The 14600-nt window shown below is 34.6% G+C and overlaps 1 protein-coding gene across 3 annotated transcripts in view; it reads right to left on the reverse strand.

Annotated features, from left to right (window-relative positions):
* Positions 1–2313: 2313 nt before the first annotated feature.
* Positions 2314–14600, reverse strand: part of LOC139977712 (uncharacterized) — a 48092-nt gene continuing 35805 nt past the window's right edge. Inside the window, exons 2-5 of one of the 3 annotated variants that reach the window (XM_071987222.1) lie at positions 7462–7749; positions 6711–6782; positions 6480–6581; positions 2314–5469 (exon numbers count right to left, since the gene is read on the reverse strand). In XM_071987222.1, the coding sequence (XP_071843323.1) occupies positions 5264–5469; positions 6480–6581; positions 6711–6782; positions 7462–7606 (525 nt within the window). In that variant the 5' untranslated portion in view covers positions 7607–7749 and the 3' untranslated portion in view covers positions 2314–5263. Of the gene's footprint in view, positions 5470–6479; positions 6582–6710; positions 6783–7461; positions 10132–14600 lie in introns of those variants that run through there. The other 2 variants (XM_071987223.1, XM_071987221.1) reach the window with 2 other exon arrangements.

Raw genomic sequence — 14600 nt, forward strand, 5'->3', positions numbered from 1 at the left:
TCCTCACATAAGGACACACAGCAATTAAAGCTGCCTTAGGGGAAGTAATTGACCCTTTCATGGTGGATTAGCTTTCTGCCAAGGTCTTTTATTAGCTGAAACACAAAGACTTCAGTCCTTTATTTCAGTAGGCAAGGGGATTCAAATTACCTACACATGGCCTACCTTGATTGGCAGAAGGGTGAGGGTGGGAGCAGGGAGCTGCTGTTAGAGTAGCAGCTCCCTGGTGGGAGGGTATCATGTTTTACTTTATTAGGTATTACTGTGTGGCAGTGGACAGTACTTGTGTCAGGGAGCTGCTACTAGCAGCTCCCTGCTTGTGTCAAACAACTTTTCTCTGGGAATTAATTTTACTGAACAGTATTATCTATCTGCATGCCTATCGTATTTCAATTCAGGCTTACAATTGGTAATATCAAATTAAAGTCCAATTCACAGTTTGCTTATGAATTTCTGAAAACAAACTTCCGAAGTAGATTCAATGTTTGTTAACCTAAATTCACTCTGACCAGGTGGGTATATGGAGAAAAGCTGTCACAATCGAAAGAAATATTTCTGTTGCCCTTATGGCGGTATCGATTTACCCTAATATCACTGTGACTGCCTATTTTAGTAAGGTTCATTACACAAATGTAAACAATAGTCTTCAATTCAGTCCCATTCGTATCGAACACTATTTAAAATTCCACGGAGGAAACGTCTGAAATCACCTGCGTAATCATTGCAATGGAAGCAAATTACACAATTTGCAAGCTACATCGGTAAAACCGATAGAAAGATACCTTTCAAGAGAAGGAACAGCTTAAACATGAAAGTGATAGTAAAGGCCTAGGTTTATAACGGTCATAAACAACACAGAGAGATTTGATTGGCGGGTGATCTGTTTGGTGGGACTTGCATATATTGATTGAAGTTTGTAGAATCTACACCCTCCTTAAAAATTATGGCAGCATTTATTCAGTTCAGCATTTTTAACGACAGATAACTCAATAAAACTAATGACTATTGATATGAAAAATGCACAGAAATGTGTTATTTTCACTGACATTTCAGTGCAATAAACTGGGATGGTCAAAGTTTAAATTTGGCAAACCCTGAATGGGACTGTTAAACAATTTATGGAAACATAGTAGCAATTGCTGCAGATTCTCAATATTCTCTAATACAAAATCACTGAACGTTATTTATCATCAGTCTCATGTTGTGCTGTAAATGTAATTGTCTTCTTGAAAAGCTTTGTTCACTTCAGTCTTGTTATCATTTATGAGACATTAAATTCCTGCAAATGTTTCTCCATTACTAGTTTGGACAGTATTTTAGAATGGGAAAAGTATTACACATAATTATGTCTTGAACTTAAGTATTGTGTTGCCAATTTTAAAGAAACGAGGTCTAATTTTCTAACCATACTAGAAGATATGTAAACAAGCTTCTTTTCTTCTAAGACGTATTTCTGTGTGACTGATCAATTTTCAAAATTGTTTATGTGTATATAGGCTAATGAACAAGTGGATCAGTTGCTCATTAAATAATTGCATATATGCAAGAAAAGAGTTCGGGCATTTCGTCAGCAGACAAATGTTCTTTGTGGGATTGCACAGCCAGATGTGGGAATTGCAAACACTGCATTGCCCTGATGAATTATTTAGGAGTTAGGGGCAAAAATATAAGCACACTTTTAAAAAATAGCCCATATGATGAAATGTTTCAATTTATACTGTCAGTCCACTTCGTTTTAACATTTTGTACACTAACTTGGTTGAAATATTACGAGGTTTAGCTTTGACACCGGTTGCATGATACAAATGCATCAGCTATCCCAGAAAGCAATTTGAGGAATTCACAGATAATCCATGTGTACAGATTTCCTGTAGACATTTGTTTCAGTTGTTCATGTGATCTGATTGGGCAACTGAAGTCGAGCAGGTAAACATGTGTTTGAGTAACCATAGAAATGAAGTTACACATATTGTTCATGAAGACTGTGTTTGAGCCCGATTTGGGCCGTTTGATCCCTAAAACCGTGTAAGAGTCATAGAAAAGAACAGATTTATCAACTACAAATAGTAACTTCTTTTTGCTTCATCATAAATACATAGTACTAGTTTCAGAATAAAAGGTTCAGAAATGGAGCAGCTGCAAAATTGTTTTAGACTCAGAAAACCACATAGAAATAATAACAGTTAACTTTGTTACATTAAACACTTTTACAGTGTTGCAAGCACAGTGTTGCAAAGTGAATCTTGAATTAGCATTAATAGCTTAGCAGTTCAACACATTTGAGAGATAGAAAGATGACAACAAAGCATTAAAGAAGTGGTAACTACTTTGCACACATGTTAAATATATTTCAATTATATATTCAATTATGTTCAATAAAAACCAAAATAACTGATAATAGCAAATACAAACAAGTGATAACTAATAATAACCATAATAACAAATGTGAAAAACATTGTACTCTTTGTGTTACAGGGGAAAATGAAGCAAAATACAGCAGTACCTGTGTTTTCTATAGGTGAAGCTGGCATTGCCAATGTAGGAAAATACTCTGTACTTTGTTATTTTGTACAAAAATAATGGAAAGCATATGCTTATGTTCAATGCCGAACTGTGTATTCTCCTATAATGCTCGTTTCCCCCACCCCCCACCCCCACATCACCCATTATCAGACACGATTTTGATCTTTTCTGCAAAAAAATTGTAGCAGAAAGTGTACTCAGTGAATACCTAACTGTGTATTCTCGGATAATGCAAGTGAAGCTGGCATTGTCACTCTAGGAAACTACTTTGGACTTTGTTATTTTGTACAAAAATAATGGAAAGCATATATGCTTATGTTCAATACAGAACTGTGTATTTTCTATAATGCTTGTGTCCCCCACCCCCCTCCCCTACCACATCACCCAGTATCAGATATGATTTTGATCTTTTCTGGAAAAAAAAAATGGTAGCAGAAAGTGTACTCAGTGAATACTTAACTGTCTATTCTCGCATAATGCAAGTGAAGCTGACATTGTTACTCTATGAAAATACTTTGGAATTTTGTACAAAGATGGTGGAATGTGTATATGCTTCATGCATAACTGTTTATTCTCCTATAATGCTTGTGCCCCCACCTACGCACAATCAGATACACGTTTGGATTTTTTTCAGAAAAAAAATTATATTCTCCAATAATGCCAATGCAGTTGGCATTGCCACTCTAGGAAAATACTCTGGACTTTATCATTTGTACAAAGATGGTGGAATGCTCATATGCTTCATGCATAACTGTATATTCTCCTATAATGCTCGTGCACCCACCTACACACAATTAGATACAATTTTTGACTTTTATTCTAAAAACAAAAAATTATATTCTCCAATAATGCCAGTGCAGCTGGCATTGCCACTCTAGGAAAATACTTCGGAATTTTGTCATTTTGTACAAAGATGGTGGAATATGCTCAATGCAAAATTATAATCTCCAATAATGCCAATGCACAATGATGATGGAATGCATTACTGTATATTCTCCTATAATGATCATGCCCCCACCTACGCACAATTAGATACACTTTTGGACTTTTTTTCCAAAAAAATTATATTCTCCAATAATGGTAATGCAGCTGGCATTGTCACTCTAGGAAAATACTTTGGAATTTTGTCATTTTGTACAAAGATGGTGGAATATGCTCAATGCATAACTGTTTATTCTCCTATAACGTTAGTGCCCCCACCTACACACAATCAGATACACTTTTGGACTTTATTTCTGAAAAAAAAAAATTATAATCTCCAATAATGCCAATGCACAATGATGATGGAATGCATATGGAATGCATTACTGGATATTCTCCTATAATGATCGTGCCCCCACCCACACACAATCAGATACACATTTGGACTTTGTTTCTGAAAAAATTATATTCTCCAATAATGCCAATGCAGCTAGCATTGCCACTCCAGGAAAATACTTTAGACTTTGTCATTAGTACAAAAATAATGGAAAGCGTATATGCTCTTGTTTATGTTAAATAGTTTAGTTTAGAGACCCAAAGATGAAGAAGCCTGAAATTAGCTTATTTGAGGCCATATATACGTGTTAGATCGTGGATGAACACCGGCTTATTTCAAGCCTTCTCTTTACGATAAGTGTTCAAAGGATAACGAGGCAGGTGTGTGATTTTGCTCCCATTCCTGCTACCGGGACGGCCATTTAATGTCCCCGTCCTACGGACTACAGTGTATACCCCAGCATCTGACCACTGTCTCAAATACTGAGGTAGGCAAAGGCACCCCATTTGACATCAATGCAGTGCAGCCATGACAAACAAAGTTGTTTGAAAACCAAATGCACAACTGTGTATTGTTCTATATAATGCTCATGCCCCCCCCCCACCCCCACTCCCCACAACCTGCTATCAGATACAATTCTGGCCATTTTTTCCCTGCAAAAACAAAAGTGCAGCAGAAAGTGTACTCAGTGAATACCTAACTGTGTATTCTCTAATAATTTATCAATCTATCAGACACACTTCTGGACTTTTTTTCTGAACAAAAAATTGTAGCAGAAAGTGTACTCAGAATGTGCACTCAGTATTCTCTAATAATGCCACTTTATGAAAATATGCTGGACTTTTGTCATTTTGTAAAAAGATGGTGGAATGTGTATATATGCCTAATGCATTAAACTGTATATTCTCCTATAATGCTTGTGTTTTCTATAAGCGAAGCTGGCATAGCCAGTCTAGGTACATACTTCAGATTAGACACACTTTTGGACTTTTTTTCTGCAGCAAAAAATGGAACAGAAAGTGTACTCAGTAAAAACCTTACTGTGTATTCTATAATAATGCCAGAGAAGCTGGCATTGCCAATCTAGGAAATTACTCTGGACTTTGTCATTTTGTACAAATATGGTGGAATGTGTATATATGCTTAATGCATAACTGTATATTCTCTGTACTCAGTATTCTCTAATAACGCCAGTGCAGCTGGCATTGCCACTTTATGAAAATACGCTGGACTTTTGTCATTTTGTAATAATGCTTGTCCCCAATTTTGTATAATACTAGTCCCCAATGTCCCCGCCCCCCCCTCCACAAACTCTCAGACACAATTCTGGACTATTTTCTCAACAGAAAAAATGTAGCAGAAAGATAGCAGATATTGTACTCAAAAAGTGTACTCAGTATTCTCTAATAAACCATTGCCACTCTAGGAAAATACTTATACTTTGGCATCTACACAAAGCCAAAAAATAAAAAAATGTGGCGTCTAAATGCTTGGCAGTTTTAATGATGACGAAATGTTTCTAATGCAATCCTTAATGTTTTTCCAGGTCCTTCCTGAAAAATTGGCTGGATAATTTTCCATGCATACTAAAATCTTATCCTTTCCAGGAAGGGTCCCTCTCTTGATGTATTTCTTGAAATGTTTAGTTAAAATATCCTTGTCTTCTTCTGGCCACTTTCTTGGAATGCCTTTTAAAGAGAGAAATGCAAAAATACAGGAAAACTAAGTCACTTCATTTATCAATATAATTGTTATTTTCAATATTAGACAGTGACTCAAGGTCGAAAATTTTTGTGGCATTGCAAAAAACATAAATGGATAACTTCTATCAGTCATGCAACATACCAAAACAAATTCCTTGACTCTTTGAGATATTAATATTTTCATACTGTATACTCATCAATTTCAGAAGGTGGAATTCATAGTTTATGACACATTCCTGTCAGAAACAACACATGAAGTGGCTAGGACGTATATGATAGACTATTCTCTTATCAAAGGACAAGATAACAATTTAAACTTAACAAGGACATGTCTTAGTAAGTATGCAGTATCTATATAATACTTGAAAACAAGAAATATATCAATATTTAGGTAATAGAAGTTTGCAACTTTCTGCATCCTTTTGTATGATTTTCACAACCTCATTGACCTCACAATGCCATAACGTCATACAAAAGAAGAAATCTAACTTCAAATGGTGAAATTAAAGGAAAAAAGTTAGAACTTTCAACATTGTCTCAAAGAAATTTTCTGAAAAAGTATTGCTGAATATCTTAGTTTGCTTTTTTGTGATTGATACATGTAGAAAACTTGATGGACATGTCACAAGGGTGGAAAATGGCGACAAAATGCAAAAAGCTGCTTAAAGTTTGCTGCAAAGGAGCTAACCACTCTTCAAAAAGCAGGACAGATATAGAAAAATAAATGTACTTAAAATAAGTTTCTTTCAATCGACTATCACCAACCATAGCAAATTTTATGCCTCAAGTTTAAGCATTTTGTTATGAAACTAGGCTGTGCTAGTGCTTCTCAATTTGTGTTTCCAAGATGAGCATTTGGAAAGTTAGTTAGTTATTCTCATTTTTTCTCCATCACCAGGTGAGAAAGAAATCCATAAACATACAAAGTATGCAGACAGTCCATCTGTCTACTCAGTAGCCTTCATCACTCAATATACATCAAAGCCACAACTAACATTTCTTACTGGAAGTGTTTTTTGGTTTCCTTTCTGTTTTTGAGGTACTTGGCTGAGCATCCTTAGCTCTATTACACATCTGTTCAGAATGTTCAGGAATTTCTGTAAAACAGAAATAAAATTATGCATTACATTTACAGCAGCACACATAAAACTAATACACATCAAAACTTTGATTCATTCAATGAAGTAGGTCTTTAGATCAAAGCCACAACAAGTGACATTTCTCACCTGAAGTCATTTTATCCATCTTTTCATTCTGCTCAATTGTTTCACCTTCCTCCTCCAAGACCTGAGTAAGTTCTGTAGAGGAAAATTTTTTTCTATGAAATTAGCTCAGCAACCTACATAACACTCAGAAAGTAACATGATTTCTCATAAAATGTAAGGATTGTTTTATACAAGATTTGGAAGACCCTAACTAATGTTATAAGAGTTGTTAAGTATGTCATACTTAGTAGACTAATTGGTTCACTGCCCTCATTCTTTAAAATTTACCCAGCTTTCATATTAGCAAACTTTGAATCCAGTAGTACATCAACAGTAATTGATCCAAACATAAATGTTAGGCAAACTTAAGATGCACCTATGAACATGCTTTTTTTTTTTATATATACATTTTCCACACAAACAACAAATTCAACCCGCAGCTACCATCTATATTGCAGTTTAGTGACTTGAATCTAGAGAATGAAGGATATGTCTTTAAAAACTAATGACCCAAGGTACAGACTAGTATCAGAAATACATTCTTAAATAGGTGGTGTCATCTTCAAAGATCTGTAGTACAAAATGCCCCAGCATTGTCAGCAGACTTTTGCATGATGTCACTTTTATTTCATTTTTTGTTTTGGTGCGTTTCATCTGTGAGTCAAAATCTACACATATACGATAGTTGTGCAGTAGTTCTGCTCTCCTACGTGCGGTGATTTATTTATACAGCCCAGCCATCTCATTGCAGTTTTAACTTCTGTAAACATACCTATTTCGTCCAACAAGATCTCGTCTAAGGTCCTCCCAACAAAATTTGAAGACTTGCCCGAGTCGACTGCCATGAGTAGTTTTGCTACTTTTGCCTTTTCTAGGGTGCTGCTTGGAAGCCTATAATGTTGATGGTGAACAGCCATAGAATGGCCCAAGTGCTCAGCAAGCCATTGAGCTTGGTGCTCCCCCAGGGCAAACACTTGTACCTCACTTCAAAGCCTTCCTTATCGCACTTTAGTTCAACATGATGGACGCAGTCCTGGTGTGGGGTGATCCTTTTATGAAACTACACAAAAAGAGATAACATCACAAAACATATAACATCATGAAAACACATGCAGTGACTTTGAAAGCAGTTAAAAGCAGAAGCAAAATGATGTTTTAGACATCCTAACCTGAAATAAACTTATACATACGTCACCCAATACTGGCTCCATGTAGTTCCAAGTAGCTAGCTCATCTTTTAAGTGAGAAGTACTGAAATAATGTAAGAATTGCCACTTCAACTAAAATTACAGAAATGTCCAATGGGCATTTCCATGAAAAAGTGGACATGGGCTCAAAATATAAAATCTGCAATCACATTTTGTCATTGGTTAAATGTTGTTGTAAACATATCCAAGTTTGTGGAATCAATATGATACCTTCCTAAATATTGATTGAATTTTAGAAATTTGCATATGAAGTGAAAGGATGCTGTAATGCAAATTTTGTGCACAAATTATTAACAGATTTGTTTTTGTTCTCCTAAGAAATTAAATGGTAATACTCAACTGATTTGTTCATTTATTGCTTACATAGTGCACTAACTTCAGATATCACTACCAACCTTTTGAATATATAATCAAAAATAATATAGTTTTTGCTTTATTCAAACCTCTATGTACTGTAGCTGATGTAACATGAGTTATTGAAATTATTATTTTTTCCCCATACATCAAATATGACACTATTAAAAATCTCATAATTGGATTTTGGTTTCTACTCATCATCTCAAATGTGAAACAAGTAAAGAAATGTTGTGCACCCCACTATGTTTAAGTCGGGTAGGTGATGCAAATGGTAACGTGAGTTACCATGTTACGTGAGTTACCATACAGTATTATCATGCTTATCATGTCAGTGTAGTAGACAATTATGCTACCAAGGTATAACTCAAAAGTAAAACTTAAAAACCAAAAGTAGTGAACAACCGTGACCATTTCAAGTTTTCTACAGAGTTGTTGAGAAATGGACAATAATTCATTCCCAATGAATTATGGCTTAAAACTGTAAATATGTTATTGAAGTTCAGTTAGTTCTTATCAGAGTCAAGATTTGAGAACTCAAATTTGAATTGGTGGTTTTCACTGTTTAATAATCATTGTTAATATTAGTGTTTACAAGGGTCCAAAAATCAGGAACCGGGTACCCGAGAGCCATTACCCATCGAGTCTCCGGCAAAAAAATTACCCTTGTGTATCGCGATTTTCAAGAAACTACATATTGGATGCTATACTAAATGAATTATATTCTCCACTGACAATGTTTTCATGTTCAAATAGGTGTAAGATTAGACCTATATAAAACCTTCCTCAACAATTTCTATTTGCTTGTTTCTTTCATTAACTTGTTAATAAATTAACATCACTACTAACATCGCACTGCCGTCGCTGCATATGTTTGCTCTCCCATATAAATATCCAATTTAGCTCTTAAACAGTTTTTACCACTACTATCTAATATGCAGGCCCAGGGTTAGCATTAGCCGCGCGATTGCGTGATTCCCGCAGTTTGATCGTATTTGGAATAACAATTAGTTAAAAACCACTTGCGATTATTACTATTTTTTAGTTATCCCGTCTATAATCCATTAAAGCAGCATTTTGCGTCCTTTTCTATGATTTTTCTCAACCTCACTGACTCCACTATGCCATAACGACATACATAACTAGCTTATCTATTTATATTTTACTTCAAATGGTGGCATAAAAGTCGAAAAAATTGCAACTTTCAACTTTGTTGTTCTCCAAGATATTCTCCGTTGGGAACCCAATAAACCTCGCCCATAATATGAATATTTAAACACTACGAACGTCATTGACAGATACGTAATATAACACCACGCTTGATTTGTGTACAGTCTATATGGCAGTTGTACCAGGGTGTTGCATAACAACTCCCTGGTTGTACCAGGGAGTTGTCTTGAATCTATTTTTAGCAATGGCTCATAACTAAACCTGCATCTCTGATTGGTTGAATTCAAACTAGTGGGTTTGGGAACTGAATGCGATTAATTTTGTACGTGGAATACTCGCCAATTAACGTTTTTGGCAGGGAAAAACTTGGCTAATATCTTAATTTGCTGTTTTGTGATTTGATGTATGTAAAAAACTCGATGGACATGTCAAAAAAGTAGAAAACGGCGACCAAACGCAAAATGCTCATGAATAAACATACTATTCACTGATTGGTGGAATTCAAACTAGTGGATTTGGAGATATGAAAACTTTGTCGAGGACACTTTTGCTCGTTATCGACATAAATCGTTAATTACTCGCTAATTAACGCTCTTGGCAGGGTGAAACTTGGATGGTATCTTAGTTTGCTGTTTTATGATTGATACATCTAAAAAAATCGATGCACATGTTAAAAAGGTGGAAAAAACGACCCAACGCAAAATGCTGCTTTAATAACATCTGGTAAATGTCAGTCTTTCCATTTATGAAATAAATGAATGAAAAAATAATAATTGTGAAAATTCTTTCAATTTCTTCCACATGGTAGCCTAACACCTCACTAAGTCAATCAGGTAATCTAGCCTAACCATATGTTTATTTGCTGAAATTGTGACACAGTTATAAGATATCTATGGAATACTTATATTATTGCTATTATCTTCGACCACATGGTAGCCTAACACCACACTAAGTCAATGGGAAAATCTTGCATAACCATCGGTATGCAAAAAAAAATGTCACACTTTGCATAGGATTCGGGTAATAAGTTAGGAACCGGGTAGTATCACGACGGGTGGGTACCCGGATACCCCTACAAACACTAGTTAATATGCGTGTTAATGTCTTACAATTTAACCCTTTCGTATGCTAAAAGGAATTTTGATTTTGGTACATTAAGCTAGGCCAGATATAAGAAACGGGGGCTGCTAATGCTGTTAGACAGTGTTAGACATAGTAACCCATAACCATATAGATACATCCAACATGAAATATTCCTCAATACTATCACAGGGCCTATTTAACCTCGCCACTTGCAATTTAACAAACTTTATCATTGATGTCAATTGTTTTGGCCATTTCCTCCAGTGTTCATTGGCTCTACTGTTGAATGATATGGAGCACTGTAGTGATTCCTACATAATATGAAACTGCAAATAAGTTAATAACAGTTACACTGTGTTACAAAGTGAACACAAGAAGTAATTTTATTAAAGCTTGAAACTGTTACATAAAAATTAGTAAGATTGAATTGTGTCAGCAACTTATTTTTTATTAACTGTTATGCGTGGACAAATTGTAACGTGAGTTACCGTGTCTTGCATCATTTTTATGCAACTGGACAATGATATAGGAATTTTTTGGCAACCTATATGTTTACTATAGTAGGTAAGGTATAACTACCAAATTTCACATGTCTTAGAGTTCACTTAGTATGAGGACACTTTTTAAGTAAAATTTGTTTACCAGTTTTGGCGCTTTTAGATATGTACGTGAGTTACCGACTCAATTTTCCCTATACAATCTACATGAAGCAAATTTTTGATTTTTTTTTTTTACTTAGGTATGCCATCAGCATTGTGGTAACTACTATAGAAGAAGTAATGTTGTGTTAGTAAAATATACGGTACAAAGAGAAGACGAAAAACATCAAAAATTAATGTGAGTTACCGTGGAAATGCAAAACTTGACAAAAAAAGTTAGTTTATGACTAACTCAAAAAATAAATAAGATAAAACAACAAGAGCAGCAATATCTCAAAGACAACGGTACTTAGCCGTGTGTTAAAGGTTAATAACCACTGTGGTTTCTCAAGTTCTGTAATAGTAATATGCATGATACCAAGTTTAATATAACCATCATGTAATGTACCTGTTAAAATCTAACTTAAATTTGCAGTTCTACAATTTGCATATTCACACATTTGACCCTGTGAGGCTGTGACCCCGTTAATAAATATGATATACAAGGAACCAAAACATTTAAGGTCTGATACAATGCTACCAGTGAAATAAACTTCTCTTCTTTAGACTGTACTGAGAGTTTCACATTTTAATCAGATAACTTGACTATCTATAAAGCAGACTGTATGTGCTAATACCATGGAAGCGCTACAGTAATACAATGTACCTGGCAGTTAACAAACCTTTGAAGTCAAAACTAAAAGAAACCCCCCCCCCCAACATGACCCCCCAAAAAAGTAAATGGTTTATTCATAAAGTGCCCATTTGTTGTGAATAAAATGAGACTACTGTAGGAGGGGGGCATACAGTGTATTCCTATGTCAAGTACACAAAGTCACAGTCATACCACACACCAATTTAAATTAGGTACTACTGTGATATAGATGGTCATTTAATTATCAGAAATATTCTCAGAATGAAACGGCTGGATTATGTCCCATAAGTAAATAATTAACTGTTTATTTTAATAATAGGTAGAAAGTAAATAGAAGAACTCTAAAATATGATTTGTATGATTTTTTTTTCCTTTTTTTCCTTTTAGCATATGAGATGTGATGCTCTCAAAGTGAATATTTATTAAATAATTTTGTGATTTAAAGAAATACTGTAAAACATTTTGAGAAAGACACATCATTGAAAAAATATTCAATAATGCCTGTCAAATAAAGGTACAAACTAACGTGATCCAGAGTAGTTAAGACTCACATCAACTTTTTTTATTAATAAATAAGTTAATTTGAATGATTAGTTCATTTAATTTGTTATTTTGAGGTTAACAGTAAGAGGCTGGTTTAGAAACTTGGTAGCTCCCTACATTCAAGGTACATTGATATTGCAGTTCTCTGTCAGAAACTGTTGGCTTTATGTAAAAGGTAAGTTTTTGCAGCTTCAAAATCTTTTGCAGGGCTTTGCTTCAAATTAAATTGTGAGTTTTGTTGAAATACAAACAAAGACATCATGGTGAAATTTGTCAAATGTAGAGATATTGTTTACAGACCTAACAAGATCGGTACCTCAAAACAAAGTAATGACTATTGAGACTCAGCATGTACTAACTGGGAATATACAAGTGACAATTAACTGTATACAAACATTATTTGCACAGTAAATGTGAGAAGAAATTGTAGTTTTAGTGTGGGACGGAAGATACTGTTACATTTTCTTGAAGTAATGATCAAAATATATAAAAATGCATTTAAGAGCTCTAAGTTTCTATACTATGTTTTAATTCATCAACATTTTGGCAGTTTTGAAAAGGTAATTAACAGGTCATTTTGTCCCACTACCAGTTTGCTCCCAACTACAAATCCTTTCGTGCTCTCAAGTACCTAGCAGTTCGCCGACACCCCCTCTTGTCTTTCAAATTTGTACTTTCGAAAATTGCCAAATGCTGTTATATTAGGAATAACACTCAAATATTTGTGACAAATGGCATGTTAAGCAGATTTAGAGCGGAATATCATAGGTACGATATTGCTGAGAAGTGGTGAAAGCCAAATATGGGTCACCAACGTGCATACATTTTTTGTGATTTCAGTAACAACTGAAGTTTTAGTTTCATTGTTATGATATATAAAAACCTGTAATAAAGGACATGTTTCACACGAAAAATTTACTTAAGACAGCACAGGCTATTGATGTACACACTCCATCAATCCCAACAACCAATAAGGTGTCTAGCTGAGACTTGAAATCACATCCACAAAAGAAGGGTAATAAATATGCAGGAAAACGCCAATGTAGTACATTCGAAACAAATTACGAATTTTCTAAAATACTTGAAGGGGCTAAGTGGTTGTCAATAAGGGGCACCTGGTGGTGGGGAGGAAATACCATAAGTCTTTGACAATATTCTTAATCGACGATCTGCCAGACAATAATTCATGTTGATTAGACAAAAAATGACCTGCAATATCTTTCAGATCCTACATTTCCTGATTAGCTAACTTGCCAGTATTACTGGCAGTGATTATGTACTTTTTTCTTTTTAAAACGTATTAAAGATATTGTTGTCAAAAGTCATGTTGTACAAGGTTTTAATATTTATTTTTCAACATTTTTATAATTAACTATATTTACTGGATAATGACAATTGAAAGTACAAAAAAAAAACTGAAAAAAAATGGTAAAAGTTGGTAAAAGTTCTAACCTATATGATACAACAAAGCAAAAAAAGTACCCCAAAACATTGAAAATGAAAGAAGTTTGCAAACAGATAAAACAAAATCATTTCACCTTTAAGAAAAATGAGAACAACCTTTAAAAATCCTGTAGAATGTGATACTAGTTTGTGATAAGTCCTATATATGTATTCACACAAACATTGAGCATTGTAACAACATTTTATTTCAGTGTAAAAGTAAAAAGTGCAGTTATACTTGTTTGTACAATTAAGGCAAATAATGGCTGACTGTAAGACAATGACCATTGTGGAAAAGTATCTTCAATATTTGTTAGCACATTCCAATAAATGCTCTCCAAGTTATTGTCATAACTTCTCTTTTGATGCATGAATTCCAAAGCAGTGTATTTATTCAGTCCAAGTTTTCTACAATAGGCTAATTAATGATCTATGTATGCTTCTACCAGTGATTTATGTGTCTCACAATTTTAACTTACTCACAGTATGTTGATTTTGCAACTGATTTTTTTTGGTTAACATATTGCAAGTAGTAATTTACTACACTCAAAAACGTCTTTGCGAGTACACTACGAGTAATAGCTACTCTCTTAAAACACCATCGAATATACAAATTACTATGCTTTTACAGATTTTTACGTGCAATCTGAGAAATTGCAGGCTTGAGAACCATATTTTAGGGCTAGGTATTCGCAGCATAAAACACTCGGGAAGTGCCGTTTCCGGCCATCTGGGGGTTTGAAAAACCCAAAATTTTCTTGTACGCTCCGCGCCAACCGATGGTGGCGCTCCGCTTAGATAGTCTCCACACATTTAC

Source organism: Apostichopus japonicus, chromosome 12 (genome assembly GCF_037975245.1).
Source record: "Apostichopus japonicus isolate 1M-3 chromosome 12, ASM3797524v1, whole genome shotgun sequence".
Taxonomy (NCBI): Eukaryota; Metazoa; Echinodermata; class Holothuroidea; order Aspidochirotida; family Stichopodidae; genus Apostichopus; species Apostichopus japonicus.